At 43.7% G+C, this 21,912-nt stretch overlaps 1 protein-coding gene across 2 annotated transcripts in view; it reads right to left on the reverse strand.

The window, feature by feature from the left end:
- CLBA1 (clathrin binding box of aftiphilin containing 1) overlaps nt 1-21,538 on the reverse strand; it is a 36,842-nt gene extending 15,304 nt beyond the window's left edge. The window contains exons 1-3 of one of the 2 annotated variants that reach the window (XM_033950981.1): nt 21,406-21,538; nt 17,322-18,014; nt 516-664 (exon numbers count right to left, since the gene is read on the reverse strand). In XM_033950981.1, the coding sequence (XP_033806872.1) occupies nt 516-664; nt 17,322-17,786 (614 nt within the window). In that variant the 5' untranslated portion in view covers nt 17,787-18,014; nt 21,406-21,538. Of the gene's footprint in view, nt 1-515; nt 665-17,321; nt 18,015-21,143; nt 21,319-21,405 lie in introns of those variants that run through there. The other variant, XM_033950980.1, reaches the window with a different exon arrangement.
- Between the last annotated feature and the right edge of the window lie 374 nt (nt 21,539-21,912).

The following is a 21,912-nucleotide window of genomic DNA, read 5'->3' on the forward strand; positions in this document are numbered from 1 at the left end:
CATAACTGCTGTTGCTCCAATCGGTTTCACCCTCCAGGGGCTTCATCTGAATTTCTCCAATTTGTTTTAAAATGCTGTTACCTAGTAACTTCGTGGTGTGTCTGAAAGAGAAATTCATTCCACTCTACCAGGATTCTGTAGACTTATCATATACCCTCCAAGCTGAAGAGCCCTAATCTTATTAGCTTTGCCTCTTAGGAGAGTTGTTTCATCCCCTTTATCATGTTGGAAGCCCTTCTCTAATTCCAAAGTTTGTTTGTTGTTGTTGGGTTTTTTTGGGGGAGGGTATACAGTGAACACAACACATAACTCTAAATTGTCAAAACTCAAAAAGGGGAGAAAGCATGGCATTTTCAGGAGCCCTATACCATGAAGATGTGATACTTTTTAACAAGTGTGACCCCCTCCAGGCCAGAAAATAGAAAATAATATTCAAGTGCAACATGGTCTTCCATTACTCAAGAGGCTGACAAAATCTATTAAAAAATGCATTTTTACCAAATGTTTTACATTACCTAAATTGTTCCTTCATAAGTTCGATGACTCCTTTTTCCTCATTGCTGGTCTCAAGAAGTCTACTTAAACTTACTATGTTCTCAGAAGACTTTTGTACAGGTACATCTGGAAAGCTAGATATAAAGATGTCTTCATAACTCAAGCAGACCTATAGAAAAAAAAACAAAAACGTTATACTTAAAGGGGCCCTTTTCCTAAAGTGCATTAAACAGTTAGGACCCAATTCTAAATATAGCACAAAAAAAAAACCTGCGCATAAACTAGAATGGCACTAAGAATGATTCTTTAAAAGGCACTCACCATATATCGAATCACGCTTAGCGTCAGTGCATGTTTTAACTTTTAGGCGCACCCATTTAGGCCAAGGAAAATCAGGCCTAATTACATAGTAACATAGTAGATGACGGCAGATAAAGACCCGAATGGTCCCTCTAGTCTGATTCAATCTAAAAATTTGTTGGGTTTTTTCTTCTTATCTATTTCTGGGCAAGAATCCAAAGCTCTGCTCAGTACTGTTGTTAGGTTCCAACTACTGAAATCTCCGTCAAAACTCACTCCAGTCCATCTACACCCTCCCAGCCATTGAAGCCCTCCCCAGCCCGTCCTCCCCCAAATGGCCATATACAGACACAGACCATGTAAGTCTGCCCAGTACTGGCCTTAGTTCTTCAATATTTACTATTATTTTCTGATTCTAGATCCTCTGTGTTCATCCCATGCTTTTTTGAACTCCGTCACCGTTTTCAACTCCACCACCTCTCTCGGGAGAGGTGCCTGAATTGTGCCTGTGCCTAAATTGAAACATAGAAACATGACGGCAGATAAAAGCCAAATGGCCCATCTAGTCTGCCCATCCGCAGTAGCCATTATCTCTTTCTCTCTCTGAGAGATCCCACATGCCTATCCCAAGCACTTTTGAATTCAGACACAGTCTCTGTCTCAACCACCTCTTCTGTGAGACTGTTCCACGCATCTACCACCCTTTCTGTAAAAAAGGATTTCCTTAGATTACTCCTGAGCCTATCACCTCTTAACTTCATCCTATGCCCTCTCATTCCAGAGCTTCCTTTCAAATGAAAGATTTGCTTCATGTGCATTTATGCCACATAAGTATTTAAACGGCTTTATCATATCTCCCCTCTCCTGCCTTTCCTCCAAAGTACCAATAAACAAAAAATGGAAACGACACTACTTGTTTTAAAGCAAAAGGTGATTCAAAACTGCAACTCGTATGTATATCTCTTTAAGTGCTCAGAGAATTAGTTGTCAGACTGCGGAACAAGTCCGCATGATGGAACATCTGAAGTAATCACCTCTAATCATTGCACGCGAGACATGGTGTACAAATTCATATTCAAAGAAATCAATGTGTAAATTCAAAACGTGAAAACTTATCTGAAAAAAGCTGGGTAGGGCTCAGAAACACGTTCTGGGTTCTAACGCATTTCGCTTGGGCACTTAAAGAGATATGCATACGAGTTGCAGTTTTGAAATCACCTTTGCTTTAAAACAAGTAGTGTCACTTCCATTTTTTGTTTTTTTTTTGGTATTCGCTACTTTTGGAAGTGAGTTGTGAGTTTTGTTTCTCCGATTCTTTTGGGTTTCCTCTAAAGCAGTGTTCTTCAACCTTTTTCACCTATGGACCGGTGGAAATAAAATAATTATTTCGTGGACCGGCAAACTAATAAGACTGAAATTTTTTAAAACCCCATTGCCGCCCTGTCCCCGCGAGCTCGGTCCCATTAACTATCTGATCCCATCCACACAAGCCTCAAATAGTTATGATTTTATATTGAACATATTTTATTAAAGTATAAAAAGAAACAATATTCTGTACAATTGTCATTTTATAAATATAAATAATACAGGGCAAGGATCAACAAAACCCCCGTCTCCCCTCCCCTTCACATATATCCCCTCTACTATCAAGAAAACTGAATAAGCCAAATTATTACAGAATGCTACACAAATATCATGTAACAGAATACCGCAGTCACACATGGCAGGAATGGTGTTAGGAGAGTGGAAGTAGGGCAACTGCCCCCTGGTCAGAGAGAGCCCTAAGTCAGCTGGAAGCTAAAGACGTACTGCCTGGGCTTTGCACTCCCCAGTTATGTTTAACATCAGCTCTAGCAGGATACATATTTTAAATCTGATATATTCTAATCACAAGATAGAAATAAAATTATTTTTTTCTACCTTTTGTCGTCTCTGGTTTCTGCTTTCATCGTCTTTTCACTCTCTTCCATCCAGCATCTGCCCTCTGTCTCTTCAATCCAGCATCTGCCTCTTCCATCCACTGTCTGCCCTCACCCCTCCCCCTCCCATATGGTATCTGCGTTCTTTCTATGCCCCTCTCTCCTACACCAGATCTAGCATCTTTGTCCCTCTTTCCTTATTTTTCATCTGACCCCCCCTTCCCAGCATCAATCTCTCTCTACCTTGTCATTCCTCTGTCTCTCCCCTTTCCCTCATCTGATCTCTCCATTCCATCCTGACTCCTTCCCCTCCTCTAATCTCCCTGCCAGCTGTTTCCTTCCAATGTTCCTCCTCCCCTGTCCAGCAGTACCTTCTCCCTTTCTTCCTCCCCTTATCCAACAGTAATTCTCGTCCCTTCCCTTTCCCTTCTCCCCTGTCAGAAGTAGCCCCTTCCCCTCCCTTGTCCAGGAGTACCCCTTCTCCCTTTCCTCCTCCTATTATCCAACAGTAACTCTCGTCCCTTCCCTTTCTCCCCTGTCAGCAGTAGCCCCTTCTCCTCCCTTGTCCAGGAGTACCCCTTCTCCCTTTCCTCTTCCCCTTATCCAACAGTAATTCTCATCCCTTCCCTTTCCCTTCTCCTTCTCCCCTGTCAGCAGTAGCCTCTTCCCCTACCTTGTCCAGGAGTACCCCTTCTCCCTTCCCTCTCCAGAAAATGTTCCCTCTATGTAGGCTAGCAGCAGCTCTGTGTGCTTTAACTTCGGCACAGAGCTGCCCCTAAGCAGTATTTTAGAGCGGTTTCATGAGGCAGCCTCGGGGCCTTTGGTAGGTCGGCCCACTTTGATGATGCGATGTGGGCCGGCCTACCAAAGGCCCCGAGGCTGCCTCATGAAACCGCGCTAAAATACTGCCTAGGGGCAGCTGTGTGCCGAAGTGAAAAGCACACAGACCTGCCGCTGCTTTTCTGGGGGTGCGGAGACAAACGCGGCAGGAGTCCGTGGTGGCAGGCAGGAGTGCCGGCATAGCGACGGCAAAGGAAGTTGCACGTCAGCTGACGCTGGCACCTTTTGCTGCGGCGGGGTCCTGAATCCTTCGCGGACCGGCAAGATTTTTTTGCGGACCGGCACCGGTCTGCGGACCGGCGGTTGAAGAACTGTGCTCTAAAGTATACATATTGAGATCTTTAAGCTATCTCCATACACCTTATAACGAAGACCACACACCATTTCAGTAGCTTTCCTCTGGACCGACTCTCAATAAACAAGCTTGCTGTTCTTTTATTTGCTCCTTTATCCTCTCACAGTCCCTGATGCAGCCCAGTGGTGGGTGAAATGTGGTCATCATGATGGGTACTTTTATGAATAAAGGAATTTTACTTGTGGATACATACCACTCTGATCTGTTCTTTTACACACTCGATACCACTCAGATCTGTTCTTTTATACACTCAATATAAACCCGGTTTATTATTCAGGCCAGCGCACACTCGCCCCCCTCTCAGACATACTGCAGGCCTCCGCCCGGCCGCCAGGCTCTGCACCCTGTCCCCCCTCTCTGCTCTGTCCATCTTACCTCCTCTGCCACTGAAATCCCTGGGGGTCCAGAGGTATAGCGGGCAAGTGTGAGCTTTCCGCGCTCCTGCCCCGCTGGAGTTCTGGTTTCAGTCACCAAGTGGGAGTGCTCTTTGGCACTGCTGGTCAGCACCAAGCGGCTTCCTGAATGCCTCCCATGAAGTATGATGGACAGGGCAGGGAAGGGGGGGACAAGGTGGAGAGCCTAGGAGGGAGGGACGGAAGGGGGCTGTGTGCAGTGCCTAGCAGTAAAATCTTAAAGACCTGACCGGCTGGTTGTGGCCCATACATGGTCGTGGTATGGTATCGAACAAAAGAGCTATATTTTCACAAGTATTTCACTGGTAGATCTTAAATTTTACCAGCGTTCGTTTGGGTCATGTAGGATTCAGCATACAAAATGTCATCAAAATCCATGATGGAGAGGTGGTGCACTTTTCTAAAATTAGACCACTTTGACACAGAATGGACAAGCGCTTCCATCTAGTTTCGAAAATGGCCATTTCTCCACCTCTGACTTTGGACGTATTGTGGGAAACATCCAAAGTGGAACTTAGATGTCCTATCAAATAATGCCCTCCATGTGTCCTCACTCCTACCAGCCAGAGATACTAGCAACTGCCTCCTTGAAATATTGGGGGGGAGGGGGGCAGGTGGTTCTACCTAGCGAATGACACGGGGACCATTTACTGCAGTAAACTGTGGTCACCACAGTTAATCCACAGGAATGGAGACATTTGCAACTGGTTTACTGCAGGAATGGGGACACGACATTTCACCTCCCCGTGGGAATGGGGACAAGACATTTTACCGCCCCATGGGAGCGGTGAAAAGTCTTGCTCTTGTGGTAAAAAAAAAAATTGCGCCTGTGTCAGACTCAGCATCTCCTCCCCAGCTCCTCTTGTGCCTATTTTACCTTCAGGAGCCAGCCATATCACTTTGAAGACAGAAGGAACCCAAAACCAAAGCTCGAGACCAATGTGATTTGAAGAATAAAATTACCAGACAAGAAAAGATAGAAAAAAATAAATGTATTTATATTTTGTGATTAGAATATTTCAGATTTGAAATATGTATCCTGCTAGAGCTGGTATTAGACATAACTGGGGACCGCAAAGCCCAGGCTATGCTTCTTTAACTTCAGTTGGCTTAGGGCTTTCTCTGACCAGGGGGCAGTTGCCCTAGTTGCTCTCCCCTAACACTAGCTCCATTGGCCCACACCATCATTGACCAAAGCTCTGTCCTGATACTGATTGTTTGCACTGTCAGTATACCACAGCACTTGCGACTCGCCTACTGCAGTGTTCTTCAACCTTTTTACACCTATGGACCGGTGGAAATAAAATAATTATTTCATGGACCAGCAAACTATTAAGACTGAAATTTTTTTTAAAAACCATCGCCGCCCCGTCCCCGCGAGTTCGGTCCCACAAACCATCTGATCCCATCTGCACAAGCCTCAAATAGTTATGATTTTATATTGAACATATTTTATTAAAGTATAAAAAGAAACAATATTCTATACAATTGTCATTTTATAAATACAAATAATACAGGGCAAAGATCAACAAAACCCCTGTCTCCCCTCCCCTTCACATATATCCCCTCTACTATCAAGAAAACTGAATAAGCCAAATTATTACAAAATGCTACACAAATATCATGTAACAGAATGCCACAGTCATACATGGCAGAAATGGTGTTAGGGGAATGGAACTAGGGCAACTGCCCCCTGGTCAGAGAGAACCCTAAGCCAGCTGGAAGCTAAAGAAGCACTGCCTGGGCTTTGCACTCCCCAGTTATGTCTAACATCAGCTCTAGCAAGATATATATTTCAAATCTGATATATTCTAATCACAAGATAGAAATAAATTTATTTTTTTCTACCTTTTGTCGTCTCTGGTTTCTGCTTTCATTGTCTTTTCACTCTCTTCCATCCAGCGTCCGCCCTCTGTCTCTTCAGTCCAGCATCTGCCCCTTCCATTCACTGTCTGTCTTTCCCTGCCATCTCTCCTCCTGCCCTCCCCCCCCCCCAATTTGGTCTGGCATCCATCATCTTCCTTCTGTTCCCCTTATGGTCTGGCATCTCTCTCCTTCCCTCCCCCCTGTGGTTTTTAGCATCTCTCTCTTTTCATTTCCTCCACTCAGATCTGATATTGTTCTCTCCTCTCTCTTCCCTTTCCTTTTCTTCTCTGGTCTTCCTTCTCTATTTTCTGCCTCCATCTAAATTAAATTATTTCTTACTATTTAGTCCTGTTTCCCTCTTTTCACTGTGTCTACCCACAGCTTGTCACCCTTTTCCTCACCCCTCCATTATCTTACTAACTATTTTCTTCCCCAAGTTTCCAAGTTTATTGGTTTTTAATATACCGACCATCAAACAAATGTCTGGCCGGTTAACAATAAAATTTAAAAGATAGGAAAAATAAATATATATATAGTGATGGACATTTAAAAATAAATGAAGTGAACATAGATAACAATGACTAGACGAACTTGAAGGTGAGGGTAAGAGGGAAGGGAAGGTAAAAGTTACATAATTGAGAGGAGAAGGAGACAGTGGGTTTGGGAAAGAACATAAAGGGTGGGGTCGCTTTGTTTGAAGAAAAAAAAAAATTGAAATATGATTGATCTAATTACTGTTGAATGCGTCACGAAATAGAAAAGTCTTTAAGCTAGTCTTGAATTTTATTAATTGTTGTTCATCGCGAAGTTGTTGTGGTAGGGAATTCCATAACGTAGGGGCAGTTACTGCGAAATTTATTTTCCGAGTGTAATAAGAGTCTTTTAGGGAAGGGATGAAAAAGTTTTTGATCTGTTGACCTTAGAGCGCGTGGGGAACATTGTGGAATGAGAAGTTTATCAAGAAATGAGGGTTGGTGAGAGAGTTTTATTTTGAAGGAGAGTAAAATGATTTTGTAGGTGATACGGTGAGTGATAGGGAGCCAATGAGCCTCTTTTAGAAGAGGGGTGACATGTTCGAATTTGCCTAATTTGTAAATAAGTTTTATTGCAGTATTTTGAATCAGTTGTAGACGTCGGATTTCTTTTTGGGGGAGGCCGTTGAAGAGAGAATTGCAGTAATCTAAGTGGGAAATAACTAAGGAATGAATCAGAATGTTGATTGAGTCGGTATCTAGGATGGAGATTAATGACCGAATGATACGGAGTTTGAAGAAGCAAATTTTTACGACCGAACTAATGTGGTCATGGAAAGTGAGATCCCTGTCAATGATAATACCTAAGAGTTTTATTTTAGTTTCCATTTGTATTGGGATTGATTTAATGGAAATTTTTCCCAATAAGGATTCGGATGTTTTGATTGGAAGTAGGAGCCCACGGGATTTATCAATATTGAGGGAGAGTTTATTTGAGTATAGCCAATCATTTATGATGTCCAATTTATTGTTTATATCATTTATGTCTGAAATGTTTGAAGTATTGACTGGGTGGAGAAGTTGTATATCGTCTGCATACGCAAAGATAGTGAATCCAATAGATTGTGCTAATGTAAGAAAAGGTGACAGAAAAATATTAAATAATAAGGGGGATAGAATTGAACCTTGTGGGACTCCGTAAGTTTGAGATATGGTTGAAGAAGTTTCATTTTTTACATGGACTTTAGAGTTACGTTCGTGAAAGTAAGATATAAACCATGAAAGAGCTGAACCTGTAATACCGCAGTCTTTGAGTCTGTTAATAAGAAGAAAGTGGTCAATAGTGTCAAAGGCTGCAGACAGGTCAAGGGAAATAAGAAAAACATTTTTGGTGATCATGGTAGTAGTGGATAGTTGAGATAAGGCCTAGTAGAGATAATTCTGTTGAATGTGAGGAACGAAAGCCGGTTTGACATGGATGTAAAGCGTGGTTTTTTTCAATGAATTCTGAAAGTTGGGAATGGATGATTTTTTCCGTAAGTTTAGAGATTAAGGGTAGGTTAGCAATAGGACGGTAGTTTTTAGGTAAAGAAGAATCCCCCTTTATTTATCTCCTCCTTCCATCCAGTATGTGTTCTTTCCCCACTTCCATTCAGCATCTGCTCTCCCCTCTCAACTGACATCCATCTGCCTTCTGCTCTCTCTGCCTTCTTCCATCATCTGTCCCTTTCTCTCTCCCCCCTCCCACTTCCATCATCTGCTCCCCCGTTCCCCTCACCTTTGCGGGTCACTTTCTTTCCCCCGAGGGTGGCTCATGTCAGAGGGGAAGCTTTTGCCGAGCAGAACCGCTTGCAAGGAACAGTGGAACTTACTTGACGTCGATGCCGGGGCCCGTCGCCGTTTGAAGAAAAAAAAAAAGTGGAAAAAAGGGACTTGCAAAGGTGAGAGGAAGGGAGACTCCAGGACAGCTGATCTTTGCCCTCCTTCAGTGGCCCAAGAGTCTTTAGGCTAGCGGCAGCTCTGTGTGCCTTTAACTTCGGCACAGAGCTGCCCCTAAGCAGTAGTTTAGCCGTGGTTTCAAGAGGCAGCCTCGAGGCCTTTGCTCGGCCTGCCCACTTCTATGATGCGATGTGGGCTGGCCGAGCAAAGGCCCCGAGGCTGCCTCATGAAACCACGGCTAAATTACTGCTTAGGGGCAGCTCTGTGCCGAAGCTAAAAGCACAAAGAGCTGCCACTGCTAGTTTGGCGGTGCGGAGACAAAGGCAGGAATCATACGTGGCAGGAGTCCCGGCAAAGGCAGGAGTCCCGGCACAGCGACGGCAACAGGAAGTTGCAAGTTTTGTTGCGGCGGGGACTCAAATCCTTCGCGGACTGGCAAGATTTTTTTGCGGACCGGCAATTGAAGAACAGTGGCCTACTGCACAGCCATTTCTAGCCCACCTTTCATCACCTTCGCTGGAAATAGCTATCTAGAACCAAGTAGCTACCTAGTCATGCTTCATCCCCTCCCCCCCCCCGCATTCTCCCAGTTGGTAAAGAAGTCTGGGTTGATGAACCTGATCGCCACTTATTTTCTTAGAATCCAAAAATAAATGCTACTGAAAGAGCTCAAATGGAAAAACCAGGCATTATCGGTATTTAGCATGTGTTTACATAGAAAGTAACTGGGAAATTCTTCAACCAGAGAGATTTGCCTCCCGAGACATTTCCAGAAATTTTTTTTTTCTGTGATTTCTGTCTTGCTTTACAAAAGATCTGGTGAAAACAAAATAAGACCTGATGATTATGGTGAAACAGACATAGGATAGTAAGAATGAATTTTTCATTTTACATTTGTTTCATGCATTTGATTAGCTGGTTCAACACAGCAGCATAGAGGGATCATTCTGGGGCTGTCCACTGGTGCCGTGTCACTTGAGAAAAAGCACACCTGGTTCTGGGGGAACTGTGTTTTTTTTCATCTCTCCTAACTGCTGCTCTTCCTGGGGATTCTGTCAGCTGGTTCAATACAGCTTTTCCTGTCCAGGCTTTTGTCGAACAGAAGAAGGGGGAAGCCATCGGCATGATGCAGCACGGCCCCAACATGGTCACCAGCGGTAGATTGATGCCAGCTTTGGAGGATCTCCTGTAACCTGCCCTCTCTCCCCATCTCCTTGGCAGACCTGAACTCCTGCAGCTGCGTTGTTGGACACATCGAAGGGAAACTGGACTTCACTTCAGGGGTCTGCTGTCGGCAGCGCCTAGCCTTGTCTGTCCGGTGACTGGTGACATGGCGGTCTTCATTGGCGTGGTTCCTGGTTCTGTTTCTTTGGTGGTTGCCAGTTGACCTGGTTCTGCAGACTGCACTTACTATCAAGCCGCCTCAAGAGACTTTTCTCTCAAAGTTGTTTTATTTTATTTTTAATTTTTTATCTTCTTTCATTATTTCTATTTTCTGTTTCATTGATTTTTAATCTTAGAAATGTATTACATATTTTTATTTTAATCAGGTACTTTAGCCAGATTGTGAGCCTTCGGAACAGAGAGGGTAGTTTTTCTCAAGTACTTAATTTCATTTTCGTTTGATACATTGTAAACCGCTTGGATTAGTAAAATGCAGGAGCGGTCTATTAAATCTTAAATAAACATAAACATTTGTAAAATAATGTGCAGAACTCAACTGTATCTGTGCTATTAAAATGCATTAAGTTGTCTTTTGCATGCTTTCTGCCTTTTTTTTTTTTTTTTTTTTGAGTGAACCAAATTAGTGGTAAGAAATGAACGTCCTTTCAGGATAGTATCCCAGTTTTGGGCAAACATGTGGGCCCAAGCATTATGGCCCCGTTCACCTTGTCATCGGATCTCTTTGACAGTCCCGATTGGATTAGATTTATTGAATTTAATATAATCGCTGTATTCTTGTACAATTATTTAAATATAAATTTCACAACGATAACAAAATGGATCTGACAATCTCAAATTCACTTAAGTCTCTAAGAACATAAGAATTTGCCTCCGCTGGGTCAGACCAAGGGTCCATTGAGCCCAGTGGTTCGCTCCCGTGGCGGCCCATCAGGTCCATGACCTGTAGAGTGATCTTTTGTCTAGCCCGTTGATTCCTACTACCTTATATCCTGAAAAATCCTTCTTTCCCTTTTATCTATGCCCCTTTTTGCTCCTGTGTCCTCCTTTATCTGTAGCCTTCAATCCCCTTATCCTTCAGGAATTTATCTAGTCCCTCTTTGAAACCCCTTAATGTAGTCTGTCCTATTACATCTTCCAGAAGCGCATTCCAGGTATCCACCACCCTCTGAGTAAAGAAGAATTTTCTAGCATTGGTTCTAAACCTGACCCCTTTCAATTTCTACGAGTGCCCTCTTGTTTTTGTAGTTCCTAGTACGCTGAAGAACCTGTCCCTCTCCACCCTCTCTATGCCTTTCATAATCTTGTAAGTCTCTATCATGTCACCTCTGAGTCTCCGCTTTTCCAGGGTGAAGAGCCCCAGTTTCTCTAACCTTTCAGCGTATGAAAGGCTCTCCATACCCTTAATCATTCGTGTCGCTCTCCTCTGGACCCTCTCAAGAATCGCCATATCCTTCTTAAGGTACGGTGACCAATATTGGACCCAGTACTCCAGGTGCGGGCACACCATCGCCCGATACAGCGGATGACTTCCCTCGTTCTTGTTGTAATACCCTTCTTGATAATACCAAACACTCTGTTTGCTTTCTTTGAGGCCGCCACGCATTGCGCCGTTGGTTTCATTGTTGTATCCACCAACACTCCCGAGTCTTTTTCAAGATTACTTTCCCCCAGTACCATCCCCCCCCCCTCCATTTTGTAGCTGAACATCAGGTTCTTTTTCCCTATATGCATGACCTTGCATTTCTCTATATTGAAGTTCATCTGCCATTTATTCGCCCACTCCTCCAATGTTGTCAGGTCTCTTTGAAGTTCTTCACATTCCCCTATAGTTTTAACTCTGCTACAGAGTTTAGTGTCATCTGCAAACTTTATAACTTCGCACTTTGTCCCTGCTTCCAGGTCATTAATAAATACATTGAACAGCAGCGGCCCGAGTACAGACCCCTGTGGGACACCGCTTGTTACCCTTCTCCAGCCTGAGTAGTGGCCCTTCACTGCAACCTTCTGCTTTCTGTCTGCCAACCAGTGTTTAACCCTTCTATGTACGTCCCCTTCCACCCTGTGGTTCCACAGTTTCCTAAGTAGCCACTCATAAGGTACCTTGTCAAAGGCTTTTTGGAAGTCGAGATATATGATGTCTATGGGGTCCCCTTTGTCCATCTGACTGTTTATCCCTTCAAAGAAATGTAGTAAGTTCGTTTGGCATGATCTTCCTTTGCAGAAGCCATGTTGGCTCGTTTTCATTAGCCTATTCCTTTCTATATGCTCACAGATACTGTCTTTTATCAGTGCTTCTACCATCTTGCCCGGCACTGAAGTCAAACTCACCCGTCTGTAGTTTCCTGGATCACCTCTCGATCCCTTTTTGAAGATAGGTGTGACATTTGCTATTTTCCAATCCTCCGGGATCACCCCTGTTCTCAAGGACAGGTTGCAAACTTTTTGGAGTATCTCCGCTATTTTGGTTTTCAGATCCTTTAATACCCTTGGGTGGATCCCGTCCGGGCGCGGGGATTTGTCAGTTTTCAATCTGTCTATCTGTCGGAGGACATTTTGGAGGCTTATCTCTAATGTCAATAGTTTTTCTTCTGGGTCTCCGTTAAAGATTTCTTCGGATTCCGGTATATTGGATGTGTCCTCGCTTGTGAAGATGACGAGAAGAACATGTTTAATCTGTCAGCCACCTCCTCTTCCCCTCTTATCGCTCCTTTTATGTCTCCATCATCCAACGGTCCGACTTCCTCCCTCGCCAGCTGCTTCCCTTTAATATATCTGAAGAAGAATTTGAAATTTCTTGCTTCCTTGGCCAGTCTCTTTTCGTATTCTCTTTTTGCTTTCCTGACCACTTGGTGGCATTCTTTCTGATGTTCCCTGTGCTCTTTCCAGTTTTCCTCGGTTTTGTCCTTTTTCCACTTCTGGAATGATTGTTTCTTGTCCCGTATCGCTTCCTTCACTGCATTGCTTATCCACACCGGGTCTTTTGCTCGATTCTTTTTGCTATATTGCTACAATAGATTCCTGGACTATCCAAAGAGAAGTTACCTTCTTTGTGTTATTACTGCTCCCCTCCACCCCACCCTTGAATTTTTTATTTTTATCTTTTTTAAGGTAAGGAAGAAATATTTTTTTCTTTTACAGTTCAAAAGTGTTTTATTGGGTTTAGTACAACAAAAAACCATAAGCACAAGATGCATAATGAGTACAAATTATCAAAAATAAAATTGATACATATATAACAATTCTTGAGTTTTCCTTTCTGGTTTCTTTGGTTTTCGTATTGATTTGAAGGAAAAACATTTTATTAATATGCAAAAGACAGCCACAGGAATCTTCAAAATTTCCCTTTAGATAAGTTTTAAACAGGCTCATTGGGGGAGTTTTATAGGAATTTTAAGAAAAGTCAGCGAATGCACACATTAACCCCCTTCTACAAAACTGCGCTAGCAGTTTCTAGTGCAGAGAACCGCGCTGAACGGCCCGCGTTGCTCCCGATGCTCACAGGAACTCTATGAGCATCGGGAGCAGCGTGGGCCATTCAGCGCGGCTCCCTGCGCTAGAAACTGCTAGCAAAAGGATCTGGGACCCTAGCAGCTAGGCAATCCTCTAAGGATATTTTCTTGCAGAGCATCTAAAAGGGCTAATATTCGCCCAGAGATCTTTTAAAAGCTGGCCCGAGTTGAGAGCATGATATTAGGTGGCAGCAGTCAGCACTAAAACTGGCACTTAATGCTGCTGAATCCTATATAATAAAACCCTAAGCACGCATGCGCACTTAGGGTTTCGTGTTCCCTGCCGCCGTGTTTTCTGATCCGTGGCCGGATTCTATTTTAGAACGCAGCAGCAGGGAACACTCTGGCCACTCCCCTCCTCCTGCCCTCACTCACCAACCGCTGGAGAAGCGCAGGCAAGCTCTCTCCCTGCATGCATCCTGGCCGCCCCGATTGCCCTCCGTGGCTGTATTCAGCAGCGGCGGAGGCAGCTCTCAGTCCTGCCTGCCAGGTGTTGCTGGAGGAGCGTCTCTAATCTTCCCGCAACGGACCCGGGGGGGGGGGAGCTGACTTTGTGCCTTAGAGCCCGGGTACGAGCTGGCCATGGCTCTCGGCGTGGGCCTGAAGGCGGGTCGCTGAACGCAAGAAAGCGCCCCATGGCTGGAAGCCTTCGTCAGCCCGCTGAACGCAGGTACGGTGCGCGGCCCCCTTTGCTTCTCGCCTCGCTGTGAGAAGGGGGAAGCCGCGGGCCTTTAAATGCTCTGGGTTTGGAGCTGGGGCTGAAAATTTGGGGACATGTGAGGGAAGGAGGCTTTACTAGCACCCATTAATGTAACGGGCTTAAACACTAGTACATACATGATTTGTTTTCCTAGTATCGCTGAATATACGTAGGACCAGCAACCATGCTGGCACCTGTACATTTGAGAGGCAAACATTACCACGTAAGGACTGCCAGTGCCCTCAGTCCAATGCCAGGTTGGTTGGTTGTTTTTTTTTTACAGGCATCAAATCTCACACTTCTCTGTTACTATCACCTTCCAAATCTATAAAGATCTTGTTTTTGAAAATATATCTTGAGCAGAGAGCTACATTTTTCTTAACTATAATGTGCACACTTTCCCACATGCAGTCTGGCTTACTCTGGCCAAGATGGTGACATTATAAAGCAAAATCATCAAAATAGACATCCTTTGAAAGAAGGGTATCCTATCAATGCAAGAACTTCAGGTGCCCTAGGCAAACCTGTAATCTTGCGGGTCCCCCCACCCCTGAAACCCAGCATCACACTACTCCCCTTTCATCCACCGGTAGTCCACCATCTTCTTGCACCAACATTCCTCCTCACTTGTGGATCAGCAATCCCTCTACACCCCCCCCCTCGCCACGTTTCACCGCTAGTTGGTAAGCAACAGCGGAAACAAGCAGATAAGCTGGCAGCTAAACAGCAAGGAAAAACAGAGCCTCAGCAAAGGCATGTGCTGAAGGCCTGCTCCGCCCTTTCCCGCTCCGACGCACATCCTATTAAATAATAATAATAATAACTTTATTTGTATATCGCAATACCACAAGCAGTTCAGAGCGGTTTACAGAGGAAGAGACTGTACATATACAGTGATGTTACAGTAAATATTGTCAGGTACATTAGTAAAACATTTCAATTACATTGGAAGTCGAGAGTGGTTAGGTAAAGTTGAGAATATGTCAGAGATACCACAAGTAATTCAGTGATACAACAAGGCAGGAAGGAGGTCAGAGAAATTTATCAAAGAGATAGGTTTTAATTGATTTCCTGAAGGATTGGTAGGAGGGAGTATTTGAAATGAGGGTGGATAGACATATAGAGTGGGCATCAATGTGGTAGGACTACAGCATGTGCCTGTGCTTCCTTGCTGCTTAAGCTTTGGGCTTGTCTGTTTGGGAAAGGAATTTCATACTTACCTAGGCTGCCTGCTATCAGTGGTTCCCAACCCTGTCCTGGAGGACCACCAGGCCAATCGGGTTTTCAAGCTAGCCCTAATAAATATGCATGAGAAAGATTTGCATATAATGGAAGTGACAGGCACGCAAATCTGCTCCATGCATTTTCATTAGGGCTATCCTGAAAACCCGATTGGCCTGGTGGTCCTCCAGGACAGGGTTGGGAACCACTGCTCTAGATAACTGCCTTATTTCTTTTTTTGAATCCGAGTAGCCTGAGCAATTCCTGGTGATCAGCACATACCACCTGCCCTTAGCCAGTCTAGAGGAATCCAGTTCTTCTTTGTACTGTGGGATAACCACCTTCTAATTAACACCCCCCCCCCTTTATGAAGCCAAGTTAGGCTTTTTTTCTGTCTTTCTTTCAATCGATGGCCGCGGCGGTATTAGCTCCAAATGTTCCTAGAATTCCTATGAGCATCAGAGCTAATACCGCCGCAGCCAGTGATGATAAAAGCCTAACGTGGCTTCATAAAAGGGGGGGGTTAAATAAGAAACTTCTTTTTATTTGCTTCCTATTTTTACTTGGCGTGTCACTTTTTTAATTGTGGAAATACCTGGAAGTATTATAGATTTGCTTCTTTGTTTTGCCTATTTTCATACTGAAAACCTAACCCCCGACGGTTAGATCAGTCTTTTGGTCTTTTGTACGGGGTATGTAAATATTCACAGGTTCTGAAATTAAACTGAGAATTACCATCATATTTGTAACTGAATAAACATTTTTAAAGAAATTTCTCTTTTGAATCTTGAGCTTAAATGCAATTCTGTTATTTTGAATTTATTTCTTATACTGGCGGTTCTTTTCTGCTCTCATTTCTTCCAGCTTAGCCAAAACCAGGGGCTTTCATTCACCCTCCCTGGACATTTTTATCCTTTATAAAGTGTCATGGGTCTGATATGCCGCCTTTCCATGGTACAACCAAAGTGGTTTACGTTTATTATATGCAGGTACTTTCTCTGTACTCGAATATAAGCCAAGATTTTGGGACCAAAAAATAGCAGGCTCGGCTTGTATTTGGGCCATCGCCCTCCTGGACCTATTGCAGGCCTCCACAGAGCCTGCCACAAGACCCAGCTGACTCGCAAGAACTCGCAGCAGCCAATCAGCCAGCGGCCTCGAAAGGAGCGAGAGAGCAGGAAGATCACTCCTGCTCTGTGCACCAGCTGGCTACCAGGGACCCGAAAGGTAAATGGGGGAGGTGTGGATGTCAATTTCAGCAGGCACAGGAGGCAGAAGGGATTCTTCCTGTCCCGCCCACCATGAGGCTGTTGAGGAGTTGGGGAGGGGGGTGCACAGGGGGGGTGTTGGATTCAGCTGGGACGAAAGACGGGGGAACCCTCATATCCTGTACCACCAGGTCCCGCAGCAGGCCCGGTGGAGGCCTACAAGGCATCGGGAGGGAGATGGTATAGGGTGCAGAGCCTGGCAGGGAGGGAAGGGGTCTGGGTGCAGAGCCTGGCAGGGTAGGGCACTTGAATATGAAGCCCCTGTCTTATATTTGAGTCAACCATTTTCCCTCCTTTTTAGGGGGAAAAAATAGGGGTCTCGACTTATATTCGGGTATAAACTGTGGCTTTCCTTCCTGTGGAAGCCAACCGTGGCCCTGTAATTTAATGGGATTCAGTACCTTTTTGAAGAAATTTGCCAAAGATGGTGTATAACAAGATCAATTTGGACATAGGCAATAGAAAATATAAACAGAAAAAGTAGTCCAACAACAGTTCATGTTATGATATAGTACAGTATGCTACTTACAATGTCAATACAAAACACAATAAAAAGTATTTTAACAGAGGGCACAGAGTTAGCTGTTTAGACATTACTTCACGCAAGGGCCATAATTCTCCCACCCTCTGAGACTATAAATGCTGCCTTTACAAACAGACCCAGCCTTTGCTGACCTTGGAAGCTAAAGCCCCAACCCAGGAATCAAAACCAGGAACCTTCTACATGGAAGCACATAAAAACACTTGCCATCTGAGTCACCAGGTCAGTCCAACTGCATCAACAGTAAATGTAATTAAGAGAATTGCAATAAGATGTTATTTTAAAAACACACACATACCTCAGCTCTTGAAACAGTAGCAGCGATATTTTTTTCGTGTTCAGCAGGCTCAGGAACATTAGGTCCATTGGAGGTAGTGCAATGTGTTTCACTAAAACGTGCAACGTTTTGGAGATTTTTTATTGCCTGCACGCCAAGCGCACTGTTCAAGCTCTCAGAGTTTGCCAGAGATTCAGTGAAACCTTCAAAATCTCCCCAAGAATTATGTTCAGTTTCACTGGTATAGGGATTCTCAGGCAATCTTCCAGCACCAACAGCACAATTCCTCACATCGTCGGCAACGTCGTGGATGCCACTTGGAAGTTTGTCACATGTCACAGGCGCTTCAGAATGTTGCTCTTCAAAGTTGTTCCCATCTCTGGCGTGGTCATAGCTATCGACAGCCTTATCACTGACTGCTTCAGTGTAAGCACAGGGATAGGCACAGGTTAAAGCAGGGCCTTTCAACAAATAGTGATCCTGCATTTCTGTACTGTTGCACTAGAGACCTAGTGACACACAACGCCTCATCCCTATAATCAAGCAAGGACAGCAAGCCTCAATGCAGCAGAAACCCAACCAGCTTCTTCATTATGTTTCGAGCAGCAAACTTGGTAACACTGCTGACTGAGCCCATGTGCATCAGGAGTCCAGATACTTGTTAACACTACATAAAAGCACTGGCTTTCATTGCTGATTTTCTGATCTTCCTGACTGGAAAAGAAAAAAAAAAAAAGTCTTAAAAAGCACTCCGAAACAATGACTATTGCACACCGAGTCAACCAAATACCAGAAATAGAAATTTAACGTACAAGACATACTATAGCTAACTGCGGCTCTTTTGTTAAGAAGTCAGGTGATTTTTACTGATTAGGAAAGTTACAGTGCAAGTCTATTCATGACCTTGAAACAGAGGCATTCATTTGAGCTTGCCTTTTGCGTACCCTTCTGTTTGTAGTGTGCGCTCCCGAGACGTTTTTGTTGGAAACCTGGGGAAAGTTCATTCCTACTGAAGGAAAGAACAGGCATGTTTTTCTGTAGCTATACTCCCCCCTCCCCAAATCTCTTCAAGAGAGGCAGCACGACGCCTGCTCAGTCTCTTCAAGGTACAGATGGGCAAAAGGATAACCTTTTCTATGGAAGTTTATACAGTATGTTCTATTCTCTATGATTTTGATTTGTTGAACTAAAAATGCAATTAAAAAAAAAATCTCATCCTCCAAGTAATAAAAATAAAGAAATCTCATCCTCCATGTGATTATAACAGGAAAGGGCAGACTGAGTCATTCAATATGTACTGCAACTTTAACATTCAACTGAATTCTCTCAGAAATAGGGATCCTACCCACACCAGATTAAGTAAGTTCACCAACTCCAGGATTGTTCTATCTAGCCTGTAAACAGTGCTAGTCAGGGGCAGGTTCAGCCATTAAGCAAACTAGGGGATTTCTTGGGGCAGCAGCTGCAGTGGAAGTGAAAAACAACAGATCCTGACCGCCAGACAATTCAAAGAATCATGGGGTGTACATTTACCCATTGGGAGGGTGAGTAATTTTCAGCCAGCTGTTTACCTAGATACCTGGTTTTCGGACATTGCTCCGATTATGTATGTACATGCAGAAAAAAAGCTTAATATTTTGATGTCTGTTTATACATTTACAGGATTGCTCTAGAATGGGCAATATTTGCATAATGAAAATCAGGGGGAGGCTTAAGGCCACAAGATTGAAAGTTCATCTAAGGCATCATCTTAATACCCCTGGTGCCTGTTCGATTTTAAGGAGGGACACAGGCTTAATTTTTATTTTTTCAAGACTGGGTTAAGATGTTAAAAGGAAATTAATTACCCATAAAGGATTGAAAAAATGTCAGAGGGCAAAAACTTCAAAAATTAACAGAATAGAACTAGATTTGCCATTGGAGGGAGGTGGGGGGAGAAGAAAACCTACAAACACAAAATGAATAAGGACATTTCTATGCGAGGCAGTTCCAGCAGCTGCAACACAGAAACACAACAGTTCAGGAAATGCCCGCGTAAAAATTGACCCTCCCCTCTTTTCATCAGACACAGAGAGAAAACAGATAAAGTCCCGGCTGTGTTTGTTAGGTCACAACAGAACTGGGTTCTGGCCTTGGGGGCCATAGACTAATAATGCAAAGCCATGATTTTTAACATCCTGATTAGAGAATGACACGGTGACAAAATTCATTACCGTTCCCGTCCCCGCGGATAACCGCAGGAAATAATCCCATGTCATTTTCTAGTGTCTATTTCAACCTAGGTCCTTCTACACCAGCATTCTTCAAAGCAAAGCTTGCGGGTCAGTGGTTGTGGCCATTCATATTCTGATTCTTATGGGAGCCAAGTATAAGACAAACAAGCCATTGTGACATTACTGATGAGTTTGGCTTTTAGGCATTGGTGGAATGAGGCATTATGACATCACAATATCTGGATGCCAGAGACTGTCATTTTCTAGTGTCTGTTTCAACCTCGGTTCTTCTACACCAGCATTCTTCAAAGCAAAGCTTGCGGGTCAGTGGTTGTGCCCAATTATACTCTGATTCTTTCCTCTCTCCTTAAAGAATGACATGAAGATGGTTTCCCGCGGTTGAACGGTGATTAATTTTGTCACCGTGTCATTCTCTAATCCTGATTTCACAGTGTCAAAAACTGAACAGCACATTCACCATCCTTGGGAGTTGTAGGTATAAGGAATAAGCAGCTCCTTCTGGGTACCGAAGAACTGCAAGCTACATTAAAAAAAAACCACCGCATCAGACACAGACATGTCACAACTTATTTGCCCGTTTAAAATTGCATATACTACATGTGCAAAATGCTTGTTGACATATTGTTTGTCTCAGTATACTGTTACCCCTTGTGGGCAAACGGTCTTATAAACGTTTTAAGGGAGTTTCTCCAATCGTCGGCGTTACCTCATACAGTATATCTTCAGAAACAAGTGTCCGGGGTCAAGTTCAAGTTTATTAATTTTAATATACCAACCATCACCGAGCACCTGGCCGGTTTACAATGTTAAAAATGAAAGGTTAAAATAAATTATTAGAGGGGGAGGGGAAATGTGAACATTAAATGGACAAATTACAAATACGAACATGGGCTTGAGGGGGAAGGGAAAGTTAATAATTACATCATTAAAAAAAACAAATTAAAAAGAGAGGAAGGGGAGAGGATATAACATCAGGAAAGGGGATCGGGGTCTGGGTACAACGCGGGCTCCGCGGATCTAAAGCGACTTGCCTTGATGAAGAAATAAGACCAAAAGAAAAGGCAAGGTTTGTCAACTAAAATTGGTACTATTGGTTTGGACATCACACTTGCCTTTTCTTTTGGCTTAAAAACTCACCGCAATGGTGTTTGGGGGTGACCCATTTACCCACAAACTGGCCAAAAAGATCCCCGGAAATTTTCAGCAAAACACTAAGGTTTTCTCACTAACCCTTGTGAAATCACCAAAGGTTTGCTGTCGATTTTATTAAGTTACAGAACAAGAACTAGTAGACATAGAGCTTTACGAACGATTTCGTGCTTTTTAGCATATCTTACTAATAACAAAAAAAGCCCATTCTACAGTATATATACTGTATATAGGTAGATCAGATTACCCATATACGCAGCATCTCCAAACATCTAAATCTTGCACTATTATTATTACAAATCTTTCCAAAGACTAGAGTGTACTAAACCGGCTTATTTCTTTCACGAATGCCAAACTAAGCCACAGAGCTTCTTAGCTAACAAACCCGTTCCCTAAAACTTGCGGATAAGAAAAGAAATCCGAAGCCCAGATCAGCCGATCGCTGAGCCTCTGTACCCACCGAGCGCATACAGAAGACGGGGAGAGCCCTCCTGCCGGGGCGATGCGAGCGGCTTCCTGGCTCTGACCCCGTTAAGGCTCTTCCCCTTTCTCAGGAAGTGCAGGCTTTGGTAGACGCCTTTCGCCGGGCAGGTGCTGTGATCGCGTCAGGGGGGGCTGAGCGACCGCAGAGGGAAGCTGCAAGTTGGAGGGGGAGGGGGGTGTGATCCTGGTTTGCCTTTCAGCTGCTCTGATCACACGCTCTTGCTTCCTTGTTTACTTACCTACTTTTTTTTCTTAGAGTGTACTGGAGATGACTTAGCTTAGCAAAACAATGCAAAAGGCCATAGACATATAATAATATGGAAAGCCGGTGGCCTATCCCCGCACAACTGCTCACGTGGTGCCTGCCCCGCCTCCAATAGGAGACTCGCCCCACAGAGCTATTGAGGCTGGAGTGACTTTCTGGTGACTCAACACTTTCGTGGGGATTGCTTCTTGTATATGCTTCCCCCTTTAGAGTTTCTCTTTTTTTCTTTGTTTGTTACTTATCACACTTCTCTTTTTGATAGAAGACGTGGATGTATGATATATGTTTTAATTGGTTGATTCCTAATGGAAGGGATGGTGAGGGAGGGTTTCTTTTTTTATGCTTTTGATAATAATATATAAGAATATCAAGTTATTAGTAAGAATTCTCTGACTAAATATTGTACACTTGTAAGATTTGAAAATGAATAAAGATTAAAAAAAAGAAGACGTGGAAGTGAACATTTCCTGTTATAGATATA

This window comes from Geotrypetes seraphini, chromosome 7 (assembly GCF_902459505.1).
Source record: "Geotrypetes seraphini chromosome 7, aGeoSer1.1, whole genome shotgun sequence".
NCBI lineage: Eukaryota > Metazoa > Chordata > Amphibia > Gymnophiona > Dermophiidae > Geotrypetes > Geotrypetes seraphini.